Source organism: Mauremys reevesii, linkage group 7, assembly GCF_016161935.1.
Source record: "Mauremys reevesii isolate NIE-2019 linkage group 7, ASM1616193v1, whole genome shotgun sequence".
NCBI classification, from domain to species: domain Eukaryota; kingdom Metazoa; phylum Chordata; order Testudines; family Geoemydidae; genus Mauremys; species Mauremys reevesii.
In genome coordinates, this window is record NC_052629.1 from 1395563 (window position 1) to 1410277 (window position 14715).

Below are 14715 nucleotides of genomic sequence, written 5' to 3' on the forward strand. Positions count from 1 at the left end.
CTGGCCAGCCCAACGGGAGCCACCCCTGCAGCTGGGGCTCCACGCAGACAGCAGGGCCGCTGGGCCGTGGGGCAAGTCCTGGAGATGCTCAGGGCGCTGCTGGGACTGGGAGAGATGGCCTGGCCCGGCGTGCGGGGCTGGGAACGGGGCCTGGCCAGGGCTTGGCCTGCTTTGGCATCGCTGCGGCCATGCCGTCGGCCCGGGAGCGCTCGGTAACGCCGCCTCCTGCTGGGATGCCTGGCAGGCTTCCTACGCCGCCCCGCTGGGCCAGCCTGTGGTGGGGGCTGGCCTGGGCTGATAGCCCCATGCTGCCGGGGGAGGGTGTCTGGGGGAGGGAGGCTGCTCCCCTGCTCTGGGCCTGCCGGTGGGGTGGGGGCAGGGAGCCCTGGCCTCCCGTGAGCTCAGCTGCCGGGGGCGAGGAGGCCAGTGCGAGGATGGGCTGGTGCATAAAGCCAGGCTGCATGAGCCCACGGCAGCTCTCGGGGAGCCCAGCCTGTGGCCCAGGCTGCAGTGTCCGGAGGGGCCCCTGGTCCCCAGCCCAGCCGGCGCACTGAGATGGGGCAGCCGCAAGGGCCAGGGGGCGGGGTTGGCTGGGGAAGCCGAGGTGGGGCGGTCAGCCCCCCGGGACACGCAGCCCAGCTTGGGCTCAGCTGTGAGGAATCAGGGTGCAGGGGGCTGCACCGAGCCTGGCACAGGAGGCACTGCCCCTTTGCTAGCCCCACCCATCAGGCTCCAGCAGCTGTGCTGGGTCCTGGAGGGTCTTGGGGATCCCCAGCAATGGTCCGAGCCCAGCTCCCAGCCAGGCCCCCAATCCCCGGCCATGCTGTGGCAGTCAGGGTCAGCAGGGCCCCCTTGCTAGGGCAGGGCAGGTCTGAGACCTCTCTGATGTGCAGTTGGAATATGATGAGCCTGAGGCTCCTGGGAAACCCCTGCCCGGACCACCCCCCGTGTGACTCTCCCAGCCCCTCTCCCTCGCCCGGCCCTGGACACGAAACCCCAACACAGAGAGCCCCGGCTCGTACCAGCAACCCTTTATTTAGGGAGGTGAATCCACAGCAAACAACAGAGATCTGGGTGCAGCTGGGCCCACGAGTCAGACAGGCAGGGGCCTGGGAAACACGCCAGGGACAGAGCCCCTCCCTGCCACGCAGCGCAGCGGGGCCAGCTCCCGCCCCAGCTGTGCAGAGCAGGCCCTGAGGCCATGCGCAGAGCGGCAGGCGGCAGGGAGGATGGGAAAGATCCGCAGGCACCGGGGAGGACTGCCTGGCTGGTGCCTGTGGCACGACGGGTGGGATCTCCCCAAGGCAGGGATGGGGGCAAAGCCGGGAGACAAGGGCAGCGTGCAGGGCATGCCCGGGGAAAGCCGGGGCAGTGAGACAGTGGTAGGTGGAGGACCGCGGCTCTCCAGTGCGCTGGGGCTTGGCCATTCGCGAGCAACATGGTACAGCCTGAGCATGAGGCAGGCGGGCAGCAGGCAGCCCTGGGCCCGTCCGCTGCACACGGGGAGCGAGCCTGGCTGTACAGGGCAGGGACACATCTGCCCAGTCCATGTCCTCTCCCACAGCAGCTCTCCAGTCCCTCCTGGGCTCCTCGCCTGCTCCCTCCAGCCCAGGGCAGCCTCCAGAGGTCCCAGCACCAGGCCCCATGCACGGGAGCCACGGAGCAAACTGCAAGGGAAACAAAGTCAGTAGCAGAGCAGCCAGGCCCTGACCTCAGTCCCAAACCCCAACCTCTGCCCCCCCGTCCCAGCTCTGCCCCCAGCCCCCGCTGCCTGTGTGTCGGGGCACTGATGGGTCGTGGCTCCTGCCATTGACACAAATGATGGGGTGTGGGGACCCCAAGAACGACAGCCAGAGGCCACGTGCAATCCTTGTGCTGCCTGCAGGCTCTCCCCTGGGTGGGGGTCCTGGCCCTCAAACCCAAACAGGCAGCAAAGGGTTAACCCTGCTGCCAGGGGTCAGCCTTGCCCTTTGTTCTCGGCTGTCTCACCCCCATGCAGGTGTGAGGCACCTGGCCAGACGTGCCCAGGGCCCTGCCCCAGCTCAGAAAGGCCTCGCTGCTCCAGCCGGAACGGACGCATGCAGCTCACAGGAGAAGCGTTGGGGGTTGCCAAGGGGGGGCTATCTCCTGGGGTCTGCACGTTCTGGAGCACCACCCGGAGACCAGGGCGCTGCAGCCCAAGGACCCTGTCTCAGAGCATGCAGCTCCCCCTTGGGCAAAGCAGCGCCTCGGGCCTGGCACTGCCAACGAGACTGTGTACTACCTGGGGGCATCAAAGCTCCGGGTAAGGCCCTGAGCCCAAGGCAGGCAGCCCCTTCCCACCCCCCTGTGCCCTGCAGCTCAGAGCACACAGGGAGAGTTTGAGCTGGGCTGTGGCTGGATAAAGGCTGCAGGGGAGCAGAGCCACACGGGCCCGGCTGGCCCTGCCCTGGATGCTGCCAGGCCCAGAAGAGCCCTGTTCCCAGGTGGGGGCTCCCCCTGATGTGGGGCACTGGAGGCTCCAGCCCTCGGGCTCTCTGTGCCAGTACACGGCCACATCCCGCCTGTGGCACGACTGGCATTCAGCTCCCATAGCGGGCTGGGATTCCAGGGGAGCCCACGTCCCCTACCAGGCCCAGCACTACAGAGCTCTCACCTCCAGGCTCGACTCCCTCCCTCGGCTCCAACGCGCCATCTGCCCTCTGGTCCTGCCACTGCTTCTCCGGTGTCCAGGGCCGGGGGGAGCCTGCAGCCACTGGCCCTTCCCAGGGGGCCTGGAGGGTGCAGAGCAGCCTGGGGCTGGGCTCAGCGCAATCTCCAAAGATGAATTTCCCAGCATGATTCCATCCAAAGTGGAGCTTCCTCCCGGCCCGGCTGGCAGCCCCGTTCCAGCCCTTGCAGCCAGTCCATCCCAGGGGCCTCCTGGCTGGAGGAGGGGTCAGGAGAGGAGCCAGAGCTGGGGGTTTCCCAGGATGTGCTGGAGCTGTTCAAGTTCCCCGAGCTGCCAGCTTTCGGGTGGGGGGCCCCGTGCCAGGCTGATCCACCCTCTGGCTCCCGCTGCCTTCGCACAGAGCTCTGGAGGTCGCTGGGGTGAAAGGCACTTTACTGAAACAGGGCACAGCCCCCAGCCGCTGCATCTCCCGTGTTGCTCTGTGCCTCCTTGCCAGCAAGTCACACCCGCCCAGCTCCGGGGGCAAGAACAGCGCAGGGATCCATGGCACCGGGGTGGAAGTCTGTAAAAAACCGAAGGCACTGGGGCTCCTCTGCGCTGCCCAGAACGGCCTTGGCACAGCCGCTGCCCAGGGACCGGGGGCAGGGCCCTGAGTCACCACTTGTGGAATCAGCCCGCGGAGCAGGGAGGCCAGCACTTCCCTTGTGCCCCAAGCAGCACAGGCCAGGCTTGCCCTGCTGGCGGGGCCCTGCGCGGGGATCTTCCGAAGGGGAGCCGTCTTGGAGAGGTCTCTGCTTGGTTATGAAACCTGCCTATCCTTCCCTTGAATTTCCTTATAGGGCTAAATTCCACCAACCTCAAATCCGTCCCACCCTGCAACTTCAACTGGGCACAGTGTCTTTCACTTCCCGTCCTCACTGGCTGCACAGTGATTAAACAACTGCTACGCGCCACCCCAGAGGTGGGTGCATTTCCCTGGCAGGTGTGGCGATCCCTGTGTACAGCTTGTCAGGGGCTGCGTGGCCCCTGCAAAGAAAAAGGCACTAGGGAGAGAGACACCCGTGAGCAGGAGGCTGAGCTGAAGGGGGCTCCCAGGCTGCCCTGACATACCCAGGCCTGGAACATCTTGCGTGGCTCAGCCCCTGCTCCCTCCTCCCCCCACCATGAGTCAGGGCTGGGAATGGGCAGCAGCAGTGAGCAATGGCCTTGCCCTGCTGGGGCCCCGCTCCCTGGGAAGGGCCGGGGGAGGGGGGGTGGCTCTGGGCTGGCACTGGACTCCCCATCCGCCCAGCCTAGGTGGGGGGCCGCATCTGGGGCTGGGGGCATAGTTCTGTCCCTGAGCAGATGGGGCAGGAGCAGGGGCTGCATGTGGGGGCAGGGGAGAGTGAGGGCCCAGCCCCTGGGAGGAGCCCCCCCCACAGAACGGGGGTCTCTGGGCAGTCAGTTCTCAAAGATCAGGGCTTCTCCCGGGGCGTTTCTGGCCTGGGGAGGGGCTGATGCTGGGACGCTCATCCTGGCTGGGCAATGGGTGCTAGGAGCGGCTCCTGGGGTGCCAGAGCTGGCCCTGGCCTCTCCCCTCCCCTCCCATGACAGCCATGGGGGCCTGCTCCCTCCTGTCCCAGCCGCCCCCGGGGAGCAAGTGAGCGGAGACCCAGAGCCAGCACCCACCTGTGAGAGCCGGAAGGGGGGAGCCCGAGGGCTGGCAGCCCCCACCTTCGGGCGATCAGGGCTGGGGTTCTTTGGCTGAGGATAGCCTGTGTCTGTCCGTCCGTCCGTCCTCCGGGGGGGGGCTTTGTCTAGGGGCTGCAGGTCCCTGACCAGCTACGGGAGCTGTCAGGCGGGGGGAGGTCTGTCCGGGGGCGCTCAGTCCCCGGCGGGGGGCAGGGGGCTCTGTCCGTCCGTCTGTCCAGGGGCGCTCAGTCCCCGCCGGGGGGCAGGGGGCTCTGTCCATCCGTCCGTCTGTCCGGGGGCGCTCAGTCCCCGCCGGGGGGCAGGGGGCTCTGTCCATCCGTCCGTCCGCGTGGGGCGCCCCGGCCCCGCCGGGGGCTCCGTCCGTCCGTCTGTCCGGGGGCGCTCAGTCCCCGCCGGGGAGCAGGGGGCTCTGTCCGTCCGTCCGTCCGTCCGCGTGGGGGGCTCAGTCCCCGCCGGGGGGCAGGGGGCTCTGTCCGTCCGTCCGTCTGTCCGGGGGCGCTCAGTCCCCGGCGGGGGGCAGGGGGCTCTGTCCGTCTGTCCGTCTGCCCGGGGGCGCTCAGTCCCCGCCGGAGGGCAGGGGGCTCTGTCCGTCCGTCTGTCCGGGGGCGCTCAGTCCCCGCCGGGGGGCAGGGGGCTCTGTCCGTCTGTCCGGGGGCGCTCAGTCCCCTCTGTCCGTCTGTCCGGGGCGCTCAGGGGGCAGGGGGCTCTGTCCGTCCGTCTGTCCAGGGGCGCTCAGTCCCCGCCGGGGGGCAGGGGGCTCTGTCCGTCCGTCTGTCCGGGGGCGCTCAGTCCCCGCCGGGGGGCAGGGGGCTCTGTCCGTCCGTCTGTCCGGGGGCGCTCAGTCCCCGCCGGGGGTCAGGGGGCTCTGTCCGTCCGTCTGTCCGTCCGGGGGCGCTCAGTCCCCGCCGGGGGGCAGGGGGCTCTGTCGGTCCGTCCGTCCGTCCGCGTGGGGGGCTCCGTCCGCCGGGCCCCGGGCGGCGCTCAGACGATGTCGCGGTGGCCCCGGCAGCGGCGCGCCAGGCAGTAGAGGCCCGAGAGCAGGTGCAGGGCGGCGGCCAGGGCGGCGCAGGCGGCGGCGGCCAGGTAGGCGCGGTAGAGGCAGGGCTGGCTGTAGCCGCGCAGGTTGCAGTAGCTGTGGCGCTCCGCCTTGTGGCCCATGACGCCCGCGGCCGCCGCGTACAGCCCGGCGCCCAGCAGCAGGTCCTGCGCCGCGTTGGCCAGCAGCCAGCGGGCGCCCAGCAGCGGCACCAGCGCCCAGCGCCCCAGCAGGCTGAGCCCGGCGACCGCCAGCGCCAGCAGCCAGGCCAGCACGGCGGCGAAGAGCGCGAAGTGCGCCGCCCCCTCGTACTTGTGGGCCGCCACCGTCCCCCAGCAGGCGGCGCCCAGGAGCAGCTGCCCCAGGCGCAGCGGGGCCAGCGGGCTGCGCAGGAAGGGCCGGTGCAGGCTCAGCGGCCCGCGGGCGGGCGGGCCGGGCGGCGGCGCGGCGGGGGGCGCGGGCGGGGGCATGGCGGCAGCGCTGGGGCCTCGGGCCGCTCCCCGGCCCTGCGTCCCGGCAGCCACTTCCTCTGCGCTCGGCTGCCAAACATCTGGCGCCTAACGGTCCGTCCTGCGCCGGGCGCCCGCCCGCCCGCCGGCCCCGCCCTCGGCCCGGCCCCGCCCGGGACGTGCCAGGGGCTCCCTGCAAGGGGCAGGCTCCGCCGCGGAGCAGGCCCGGCCCCCAGCCCGCACAGCGTCTCCCCCGGCCTGGCCTCTTGCTGCCTGCGGGGCCCGGGCGCGCTCGGTGGGGCGCAGGGAGAGTTCCGGCCCGCGCATCCCCGGCCCGCTGCGGGGTGCGGACAGAGCCCTGGGGGCTGCCGCTTCCAGTTACAGGCCCAAGCGCGTCTCCGGGGTCCCCATCCCCAGCCCCATCACAACTCCAGGCGTCCCCAGTCCTGCCCGGCAGCCCCATCCCTGCCACCACAACGGGTGTCCCCAGCCCCACCATAACTCTGGGTGTCCCCAGCCCCTGTCACAACGCCAGGCATCCTCCACAACGGGCGTCCCCAGCTCCGGGCATCCCGAGACCCGCCACAACGCCGGGCGTCCCCAGCCCCACCATAAATCTGGGCATCCTCAGCCCCATCACAACACCGGGCGTCTCCAGCCTCACTGGGCGTCCTCAGCCCCACCCCTGTGCCTCGTGTCGCTCACCCCACCCCTGCGTCTGAGTGGCCAAAGCCTGATTCTTCAGTGGAAAGGCATAAATCCACACACACACCCCTGTGCCCGGCTGTGTCCAGCGATGGTGTGGCCCCGTGGGTCTCGGGACAGGGGAGAGACAGGGCGGGTGATATCATATCTTTTATTGCACCGATTTCTGGAGTGAGACGGGCTTTCCAGCAACACGGGGCTCTGCCTCAGGACGCGCGCGCGCCTCTCTCACCAGCAGAAGTTGGTCCAGTAAAAGATATTCCCTCCCCCCTTGTCTCTCTCCTTTGCCTCACTGTCCAGCTACCTCACAGGAGAGGTGTGAGGCAAGGACAGGCCTTCCTGATCCCAGCTGCTGCTTTCCTTTGCCCTGAAGCATGAGGATGTAGAACTCACCCATCACTCCCATGTACTCAAAAATATCTCACCCCTTCGCTGCAGCCTGCAGCAGTGAGCCCAGCCCTACACCCAGCCACAGGCCAGCACGATGAGATTGGGGGTGAGTAAAACCCAGCCCACCACAGTCTGGTTAGCGCTTCCTGCCAGTGCCTGAGAGGACTTGTTAATGAGCGCAGGCTCTAGCCTGCCTGATAGGTTTGGCTTTTACCTGTAACCCTTTGACTGGCCTTTGTCTGAATCCTTAGCTCGAGCTCTGCTAAATAAACGTCCATTTGGTTTTACGACAGACCCGTGAGTGTGCTGCGGAGAGGGTGGGACTGAGGAGAAGCCAGTGGATGGGCGCATGCTGCAGTGTAACACGATGGGGCCTGCCGAGGGAAGCAGCCCAGTGGGAGCCCTTGTGTTGCCTGCCGCTGGTAGCGGTGGCAGATTTTCCCTGGTGGGCGCTGCCAGGGACCCGCAGGGCCGGGTCTATGCTCCAGTCCCTTGGTGGGCTGAACCCCAAAGGTTCACACAGGCCCTCATGGGCAGGCCCCTGGCCTCCAAGACTCTGTGCAGCAGCCCTGCCAGCTCCTGGGCTGGGAGGCTCCTTCCATCTGCAGCCAGACCCTGAGGGGCAGCTGGTCTGTGACAGGCAGTGCTGAGCTGGAGGGGAGGGGAGGGGATGTGAGAGCCAACCCTCCCCCAGCCTCCAGGCATGGGGTCATTGACAGGCCAGTGAGCGCCCCTCTCCCAGCCCCACAACATCTGTGTGGAACATGAGCCATCTACACCCCCCACCCCCCAACTGGCCAGCGCTGAGGAAATCCCCTGCATTGCAGGATCCTTGCTGCTGGTTGGATCCCTGTCCTTCCTGAGCATCCTCCCACCATGTGCCCCGCGGGGGCCGGCGGGCACACCCTGCTTTCTTCTGGCTCACTCATTCGTGACAGAAACGCTGCACCAGGAAAGGGAGAGGATTCCGCCCAGCCCTTCATCGAAGCATTTCTTCTGTTACTCGAGGAGGCCGATAAACCCATCTCCTCCTGTGCTGCGTTCCTGTGCGACACTTGAACAACGCTGCTTGGTTTTCATATTGCAAATGAGCCAGCCCCTCTGGGTCCTGCCCCAGCTCAGGACCTCTCCCAGGCTCCATACAACCTCGGGTGACGCTGGCAAAATGTGTCACCTTCCCCGCTAGTGGCTGGGCCACTGGTGGATAGCAGCCTACTACTGGTGGCAGGAAATGAGGTCTCTCCTTTAGTGCAAATAGCAGGGGTTGTGCTACAGATCTGAAGGTCCCAGGTTCAAAAGCTACAGGTTATTGTTAGAATCACCTTCATCCTTCTGCAAGGTCTGTAGGGAGGATCCCCCAGTGCAGGGCTCCAGCAGCTCCTGCACATGCTGTCACCTGGTGTGACATGTCTGAACTAGACTGCAGCAGGGGCAGGGGTGCATGGGGGGGGGTCTTTCTGTCTGCGCAGCCTTGAGTGCACCGGTGGCTGCTCAGTCGCCCAGGTGAGGGGCAGTGTGACCCCTGTGAAGGACCTAGGATACCGTGAGCTGCAGGCAGAGGAGGCCTTCAAAGTCCCCAGGAGCCACATGGACCCACAGAGGGCAGCAGCTGAGCCTCGGCAGGGGAGGGAGCTGTAAGGACCAGGCCTTGTCTGCAGCCAGATTGAAAGAGCAGCCGAGCAGCAGCCATGAGCTGAGAAGCAGGAAGTCACATCCCCACATTCCATCTAAATGACATTAAAACAATGTCACAGGCTGTTAGGAAGGAGATCCCAGCCGAATGGCCCCCACCATCACCAGATAAAGAACCAGATCTTAAGAGGGCTAAAGAAAACCGAGTCTGACAGCGTCTGTCTGGCAAGAACTCGCTTCTCAATGGTTGTGGTTGTGAAATCCGCATTTCTTCATTGTTCTGTCATGATGGTCCCCACGTCCCTATTGTTTGTTGGTCAGGTCTCTGTCCGGTTCTGTCTGTTACATAATTAATGTTGCTGGGTGTAAATTCAGGTGGTGGGGTAGGATTGGTTGGAGAATGTTGTTACACCGTGTTAGGGTTGGTTAGTAACATGTTAGTGTAATAACTGGGTAAGGTGCAGCTAAAATAACTCAAATGTCACTTGTGACAAAGTTCCTCCTCTACCTTGGTGGGTCCTGCGCTTATTGGCAGATTTGCTCACCTCAGTGATCTTCCCCACAGTCTGGGTCAGCTTCTCCTGTGTCTGATCAGGAGTTGGGAGGCTTTGGGGGAACCCAGGCCCACCCTCTACTCCGGGTTCCAGCCCAGGGCCCTGTGGATTGCAGCTGTCTAGAGTGCCTCTTGTAACAGCTGCATGACAGCTACACCTCCCTGGGCTACTTCCCCATGGCCTCCTCTGAACACCTCCTTTATCCTCACCACAGGACCTTCCTCCTGGTGTCTGATAACGCTTGTACTCCTCAGTCCTCCAGCAGCACATCTGCTCACGCTCACGCTCAGCTCCTGGTCCCTCTTGCTCCCAGCTCCTCACACGCACTTCCTCTCCTCTGGCTCCCCCCTCCCTGACTGGAGTGAGCTCCTTTTTAAACCCAGGTGCCCTGATTAGCCTGCCTTGATTGGCTGCAGGTGATCTAATCAGCCTAAAAGGTAATAAGGTAATAATTGGAGATATACCAATCTCCTAGAACTGGAAGGGACCTCAAAAGGTCATTGAGTCCAGCCCCTGCCTTCACTAGCAGGACCAATTTTTGCCCCAGATCCCTAAGTGGCCCCCTCAAGGATTGAACTCACAACCCTGGGTTTAGCAGGCCAATGCTCAAACCACTGAGAAACGGTACCGTTAACAAGGAGCGTTTGAAGGGACAGTGCAGACTACAAATCTAGTCAATTTCAAACCAAAAATGTCAAGAAGTTTCATGTCCCACAGCTGCCCCTGAGCTCCCCTGGCAGGTTTTGTGGTTTGACCACGATATTTTCTCTCTTTAAAGAACACTTTTCTCTCCTCCGCACAAACAGAAGAAACCGACCGGACTCAACCAACTGGAGCCAAAGAGAGAAATATATTCCTCTTCTGATCTGCATTAGAATCATCATGGGTGAAACTGACTTAAGCAGCACAAAGACCTCATATGGATGTTCGGCACAGGGTGAAACTCTCGGTAACAAAGCAAGCAAAGAAAGCAGTTTAAAGACCGAAGCAGCTTTCTAAGTGGGTGCTGCCCCTCTGAACACTGGGTTCTGAGCCAGTGGGGACACCTTGCCCATATATTTGCTAACAGCTCTTTTTGAGAAAGGAATTTAGTGGCATGGGTATTGTTAGGTAAAGACGTCTCTAAGAGTGCATGCAGCTCGGGAGGAAACAAGATTCCTGCTACATATTGCTGGCTTTTGTCTTTAATTTTTAAATGCCTCCTTAAAGAAGGAAGCAGGAGAAAGCTATGGGAGCCCTAAGGCCAAAAATAAAATAGAAACTTGACAGATCTGTAGAGATGAGACAAACCCTGAAATCCAGAAGAGTTCTGGCAAGCAGAAGTTTCCTTAGCATGCTGAGTGGAGGGTGGATGGAGAAGATGCTGATCTGACAGAGTGGGAATCTAAGCTGATGCAGGACAGAGAGAGACAGTACTTGACGCATCCTCCAGGGACAGAGGAGCCTTTTAATTTTTGGTTTTAAGGGAGGAGGAAACAGACTTGGCTGCCTCAATTGGTTCTAGCAGGTTCCTGATTACTCTAGTGCAGCCCCTGCTCTGGTCACTCAGGGGACAGAAAACTACTTATCCAGTGACCAGTAGATTTGCCCTCTACCAGACTCCTGTACCCCACTGGCCTGAGTCTGTCACACACTATATAAACTGGGCTCCAAAAGGAAGTTCTTTGGGAACCAGCTCCAGGACACAGCTCCACGAACAGAGCTGCCAGACCTCAACACTCTGCCAATGCCACCGTGCAGAAGCTGGAGTCCCCCAGATGGCCTGATCCTGACTGGCCTCTGCCTTATTGGGAGTGGTGAGCAGCGTCTGTGTAGCGGGTGCAGTCTGGTGTGGGTGATTGTTAATAAATAGAGGAGATGTAGGATGTTAACGTGTAAGGCTCTTTCGCTGGTAAAAGGTCCTGCTCAGCTGGAGCCCTGCGGACTGGGAAAGGGGGCGGGACGGTGGGTCCCTGCCCTGACCGGGTGAGTTACACCCGGGGCCCTGTGGACTGGGAACAGGTGGGTGGGACGGTGGGTCCCTGCCCTGACCAGGTTAGTTACACCCGGGGCCCTGCGGACTGGGAACAGGTGGGCGGGACGGTGGGTCCCTGCCCTGACCGGGTGAGTTACACCCGGGGCCCTGCGGACTGGGAACAGGTGGGCGGGACGGTGGGTCCCTGCACTGACCGGGTGAGTTACACCCGGGGCCCTGCGGACTGGGAACAGGTGGGCGGGACGGTGGGTCCCTGCACTGACCGGGTGAGTTACACCCGGGGCCCTGCGGACTGGGAACAGGTGGGCGGGACGGTGGGTCCCTGCCCTGACCGGGTGAGTTACACCCGGGGCCCTGCGTTCTGGGAACAGGTGGGTGGGACGGTGGGTCTCTGCCCTGACCGGGTGAGTTACACCCGGGGCCCTGCGGACTGGGAACAGGTGGGCGGGACGGTGGGTCCCTGCACTGACCGGGTGAGTTACACCCGGGGCCCTGCGGACTGGGAACAGGTGGGCGGGACGGTGGGTCCCTGCACTGACCGGGTGAGTTACACCCGGGGCCCTGCGTTCTGGGAACAGGTCGGTGGGACGGTGGGTCTCTGCACTGACCGGGTGAGTTACACCCGGGGCCCTAGGGACTGGGAACAGGTGGGCGGGACGGTGGGTCCCTGCACTGACCGGGTGAGTTACACCCGGGGCCCTGCGGACTGGGAACAGGTGGGCGGGACGGTGGGTCCCTGCACTGACCGGGTGAGTTACACCCGGGGTCCTGCGGACTGGGAACAGGTGGGCGGGACGGTGGGTCCCTGCCCTGACCGGGTGAGTTACACCCGGGGCCCTAGGGACTGGGAAAGGGGGCGGGACGGTGGGTCCCTGCACTGACCCGGTGAGTTACACCCGGGGCCCTAGGGACTGGGAAAGGGGGCGGGACGGTGGGTCCCTGCACTGACCGGGTGTGTTACACCCGGGGCCCTGCGGACTGGGAACAGGTGGGCGGGACGGTGGGTCCCTGCCCTGACCGGGTGAGTTACACCCGGGGCCCTGCGGACTGGGAAAGGGGGCGGGACGGTGGGTGCCGGTAACAGCCCGGCCCCCGCAGAGCCTTGCGCGGCCTGGCTTGTGCGCCCGCCTGCAGGCTCCAGGGAGGGGGGGGCCTGGACCCCCGCCAGCAGCTGGTCACCGCCCGCCCATTGACGTCATCGGGTGCCACGTGTTTCCCCGAGGCGCCAGGCCCCGCCCCTTCCCCCTCTGCGGGGCCTGATTGGGCAGCCAGTGTCTCCGCGTTCGGCTTGGGCAGGCGGGACGTGGATGGCAGCGGCCGCTGATTGGCTGCGGGGCTGGGGGCGGGGCCGCTGTCTCTGCTCCGGGGGGTGGGGGGATCGGGCCGGACCCCAGAGCCCCGATCCCCGGCTCGACTCGCGTGCGCAGGTAGCCGGGCCCGGGGCCGCTGGGGGCGGGGCAGCTCGGCCGGGCCGGGGCCGGGGCCGGGTTCTGTGCAGCCCGGGGGGGGGGGCGCTCCGGGATCCCCCCGGGGCCCTGCAGCCCGAGCCCGAGGCGGCTGGCGCGGGGCCAGTGTCCCGCCGTGTAGACGCACCCAGAGAGCCCGGGGCCGGCGGGCAGTGGAGCGCGACGCTCGCGGCCCGTGGAGACCGCGGCGGCCCCCGCCTGCCCTGGGGCTGGCAGAGGGCGACGGGGCTGTCGTGTCCAGGGGACGCAGGCTCCGCTCCAGCCCTGCTCAGCCAGCCAGGAAATGGGGCAGAGAAGCAGGAAAGAGCGGGGACCCTCTGGCTCCTGGAAAGGCAGCACAGCCAGGCAGGGACGAGCCCGCTCCTCGCCTCCCAGCTGCCCCTGGCTCCTGGCGCGCTGGCCGGGGCACTGGGCAGATCTCATGGGTGCAGGTTGCTACGCCCCCTAGGTTGCACCCCCTCCCGTCCCATGTAGGCGGAGGAGCCAGCAGGGGGTCCCCAGGGGATGCAGGCTGACGAGGGAGTGGGGAGCCCAATCCCTTCTTGCAGCCTCATCCTGTTCCCTTCCTTCCCACAGCTTCTCCTCTGGCCCCACAGGGGCAGACCCATGGGCACCCCAGCCTCTGTGGCATGCGACCCCCTGCAGTGCCAGGTTCCTGAGGCCCGTGCCCGGAAAAGAGCTTCTGCCAACATCTTCCAGGACGTGGAGCTGCTGCAGCTGCGGAGCCTGTTCAGGAGAAGCGGGGATGAGCGGGCAGAGGAGCGTGCCCAGCTGGTCTGGGAGTACGCAGGCAACCGGCGCACGGCCCAAGCACTGCGCCAGCTCAGGAGCAGGCAGAGGAGGTGGCGGCAGCAGCCACCCCAGCTGAGCCCAGCAGTTCAGGACAGCAGTGACCCAAGGTACAGGCTGGGCACTGGGCCAGGCCTGGGGAGCAGCCCCTACATGGAGCTGAAACTGGGCTGAGGGCCCTGAGCATGTGGAGCAGCCAGCACAGCCTCCTGTGGGGAGACTCTGCACAGTGGGTGGGGCTCCGTGGAGAAGGGGTGCAGTGGGAGGTCACCGCACAGGCCCTGGTGGGGTTGTGCCTGGCCTGTGATATTCCGGGGCTGGCAGAGGGTAGACTGAATGAGCTACCCCCAGGCACTAAAGACCATCCCAGTGCCAGGGCCCTTCCTTGGACCTGCTGCCTCTCCCCGCCACAGCACCGGGGGTGGGCACGTAACACTCCAAACCTGTTCCTGGCCCAGGAGGGGAGCCCCCACGCAGCGGGGCCGTGGGGAGGGCATGACTGGAGGGGCAGCCTCGGCTAGGGATCACCTTTGCCCCCTGCAGCAATTCCAGCTCCACTCTCTCATCAGGAGCCCCAAGCAGCTGCATAGCTCCTGGGGCAGGGATGCCCCACGTTCCTGGCCAGGCATCCACTGCCCCTCACACTGGCTGTTTGTTCCCCTACAGGCTAGAGGACTGCACCTCCCCCAGCGCAGACCCCGGCAGCAGCACGAGGCTGGAGGGGCCCAGCAGGGACAGGCAGCACCCTGCCCCCAGGAGGAAAAGTCCAAGGACCAGGCGGAGGAAGAGGGGGCCTGGGCCCACAGGGTACCTGCACCAGCTCCAGCAGTGAGCAGGGCAGCTGGCGCTGGGAGCTCCCAGCTGCCTGGCCAGGCTCAGTCCCACAAACTGGCAGAGACTCCGGGGGGGGGGGGGGGGGTTGAATTGTTGCCCCCTTGGCTAGAGCTGGGCCAAGCAGCTGCAGATTCCCCCCACCCCATCCCCCAACTGGTGAAGGGAGAGGGGATCGGAGGGAGGGAGCTGCACGTCACTGGGGGGACCAGCCAGCAGAGGACAGCTGCAGCCCCCCCACCCCCCCAATCCAACACTAACCACCCAGAAGGCCCTTTGCTCAGGGGCCAGGGCCTCTGGGACCTGAGTGGTGCTGAGCCTTGGCTGGCAGCTGGACTGGAACCCAAATGGGGAGGGGAGTGACCCCAAGCAGGCAGCCCATGTGTGGGGCATGTGCATCACTCAGCCCCAGAGCTGGCTTTCTAAGGTGCCAAGTCCTATAGGGGAGCCCCGCGTCTCAGCCCAAGGAAAACACTTGATGCTTGTCGCATACAGCCGGACAGAGCGTGTAATAAAAGCCTGCGCAGCGACCTGGCTGTGAGACCT

The 14715-nt window shown here is 65.2% G+C and overlaps 3 protein-coding genes across 4 annotated transcripts; 1 reads left to right on the forward strand and 2 right to left on the reverse strand.

The window, feature by feature from the left end:
* Positions 1 to 558: 558 nt before the first annotated feature.
* Positions 559 to 4658, reverse strand: LOC120408938. Its single transcript, XM_039546099.1, has 2 exons — positions 2636 to 4658; positions 559 to 1667 (listed from the first exon to the last, which is right to left on the reverse strand). Exons 1-2 carry the CDS (start codon positions 2816 to 2818, stop codon positions 726 to 728), a joined length of 1125 nt encoding a protein of 374 aa, XP_039402033.1. The 5' UTR covers positions 2819 to 4658; the 3' UTR covers positions 559 to 725.
* A 389-nt stretch (positions 4659 to 5047) lies between these two features.
* Positions 5048 to 5911, reverse strand: MARVELD1 (MARVEL domain containing 1). Its single transcript, XM_039482250.1, has one exon. It carries the CDS (start codon positions 5846 to 5848, stop codon positions 5324 to 5326), a length of 525 nt encoding a protein of 174 aa, XP_039338184.1. The 5' UTR covers positions 5849 to 5911; the 3' UTR covers positions 5048 to 5323.
* Positions 5912 to 10727: 4816 nt separating this feature from the next.
* Positions 10728 to 14699, forward strand: AVPI1 (arginine vasopressin induced 1). Of its 2 annotated transcripts, none has more exons than XM_039547246.1 (3): positions 10728 to 10904; positions 13126 to 13448; positions 14005 to 14699. In XM_039547246.1, exons 2-3 carry the CDS (start codon positions 13156 to 13158, stop codon positions 14168 to 14170), a joined length of 459 nt encoding a protein of 152 aa, XP_039403180.1. In that variant the 5' UTR covers positions 10728 to 10904; positions 13126 to 13155; the 3' UTR covers positions 14171 to 14699. The 2 variants fall into 2 exon arrangements, with proteins under 2 accessions (XP_039403180.1, XP_039403179.1); XM_039547245.1 differs by lacking the exon at positions 10728 to 10904 and adding an exon at positions 12401 to 12510.
* Positions 14700 to 14715: the final 16 nt, after the last annotated feature.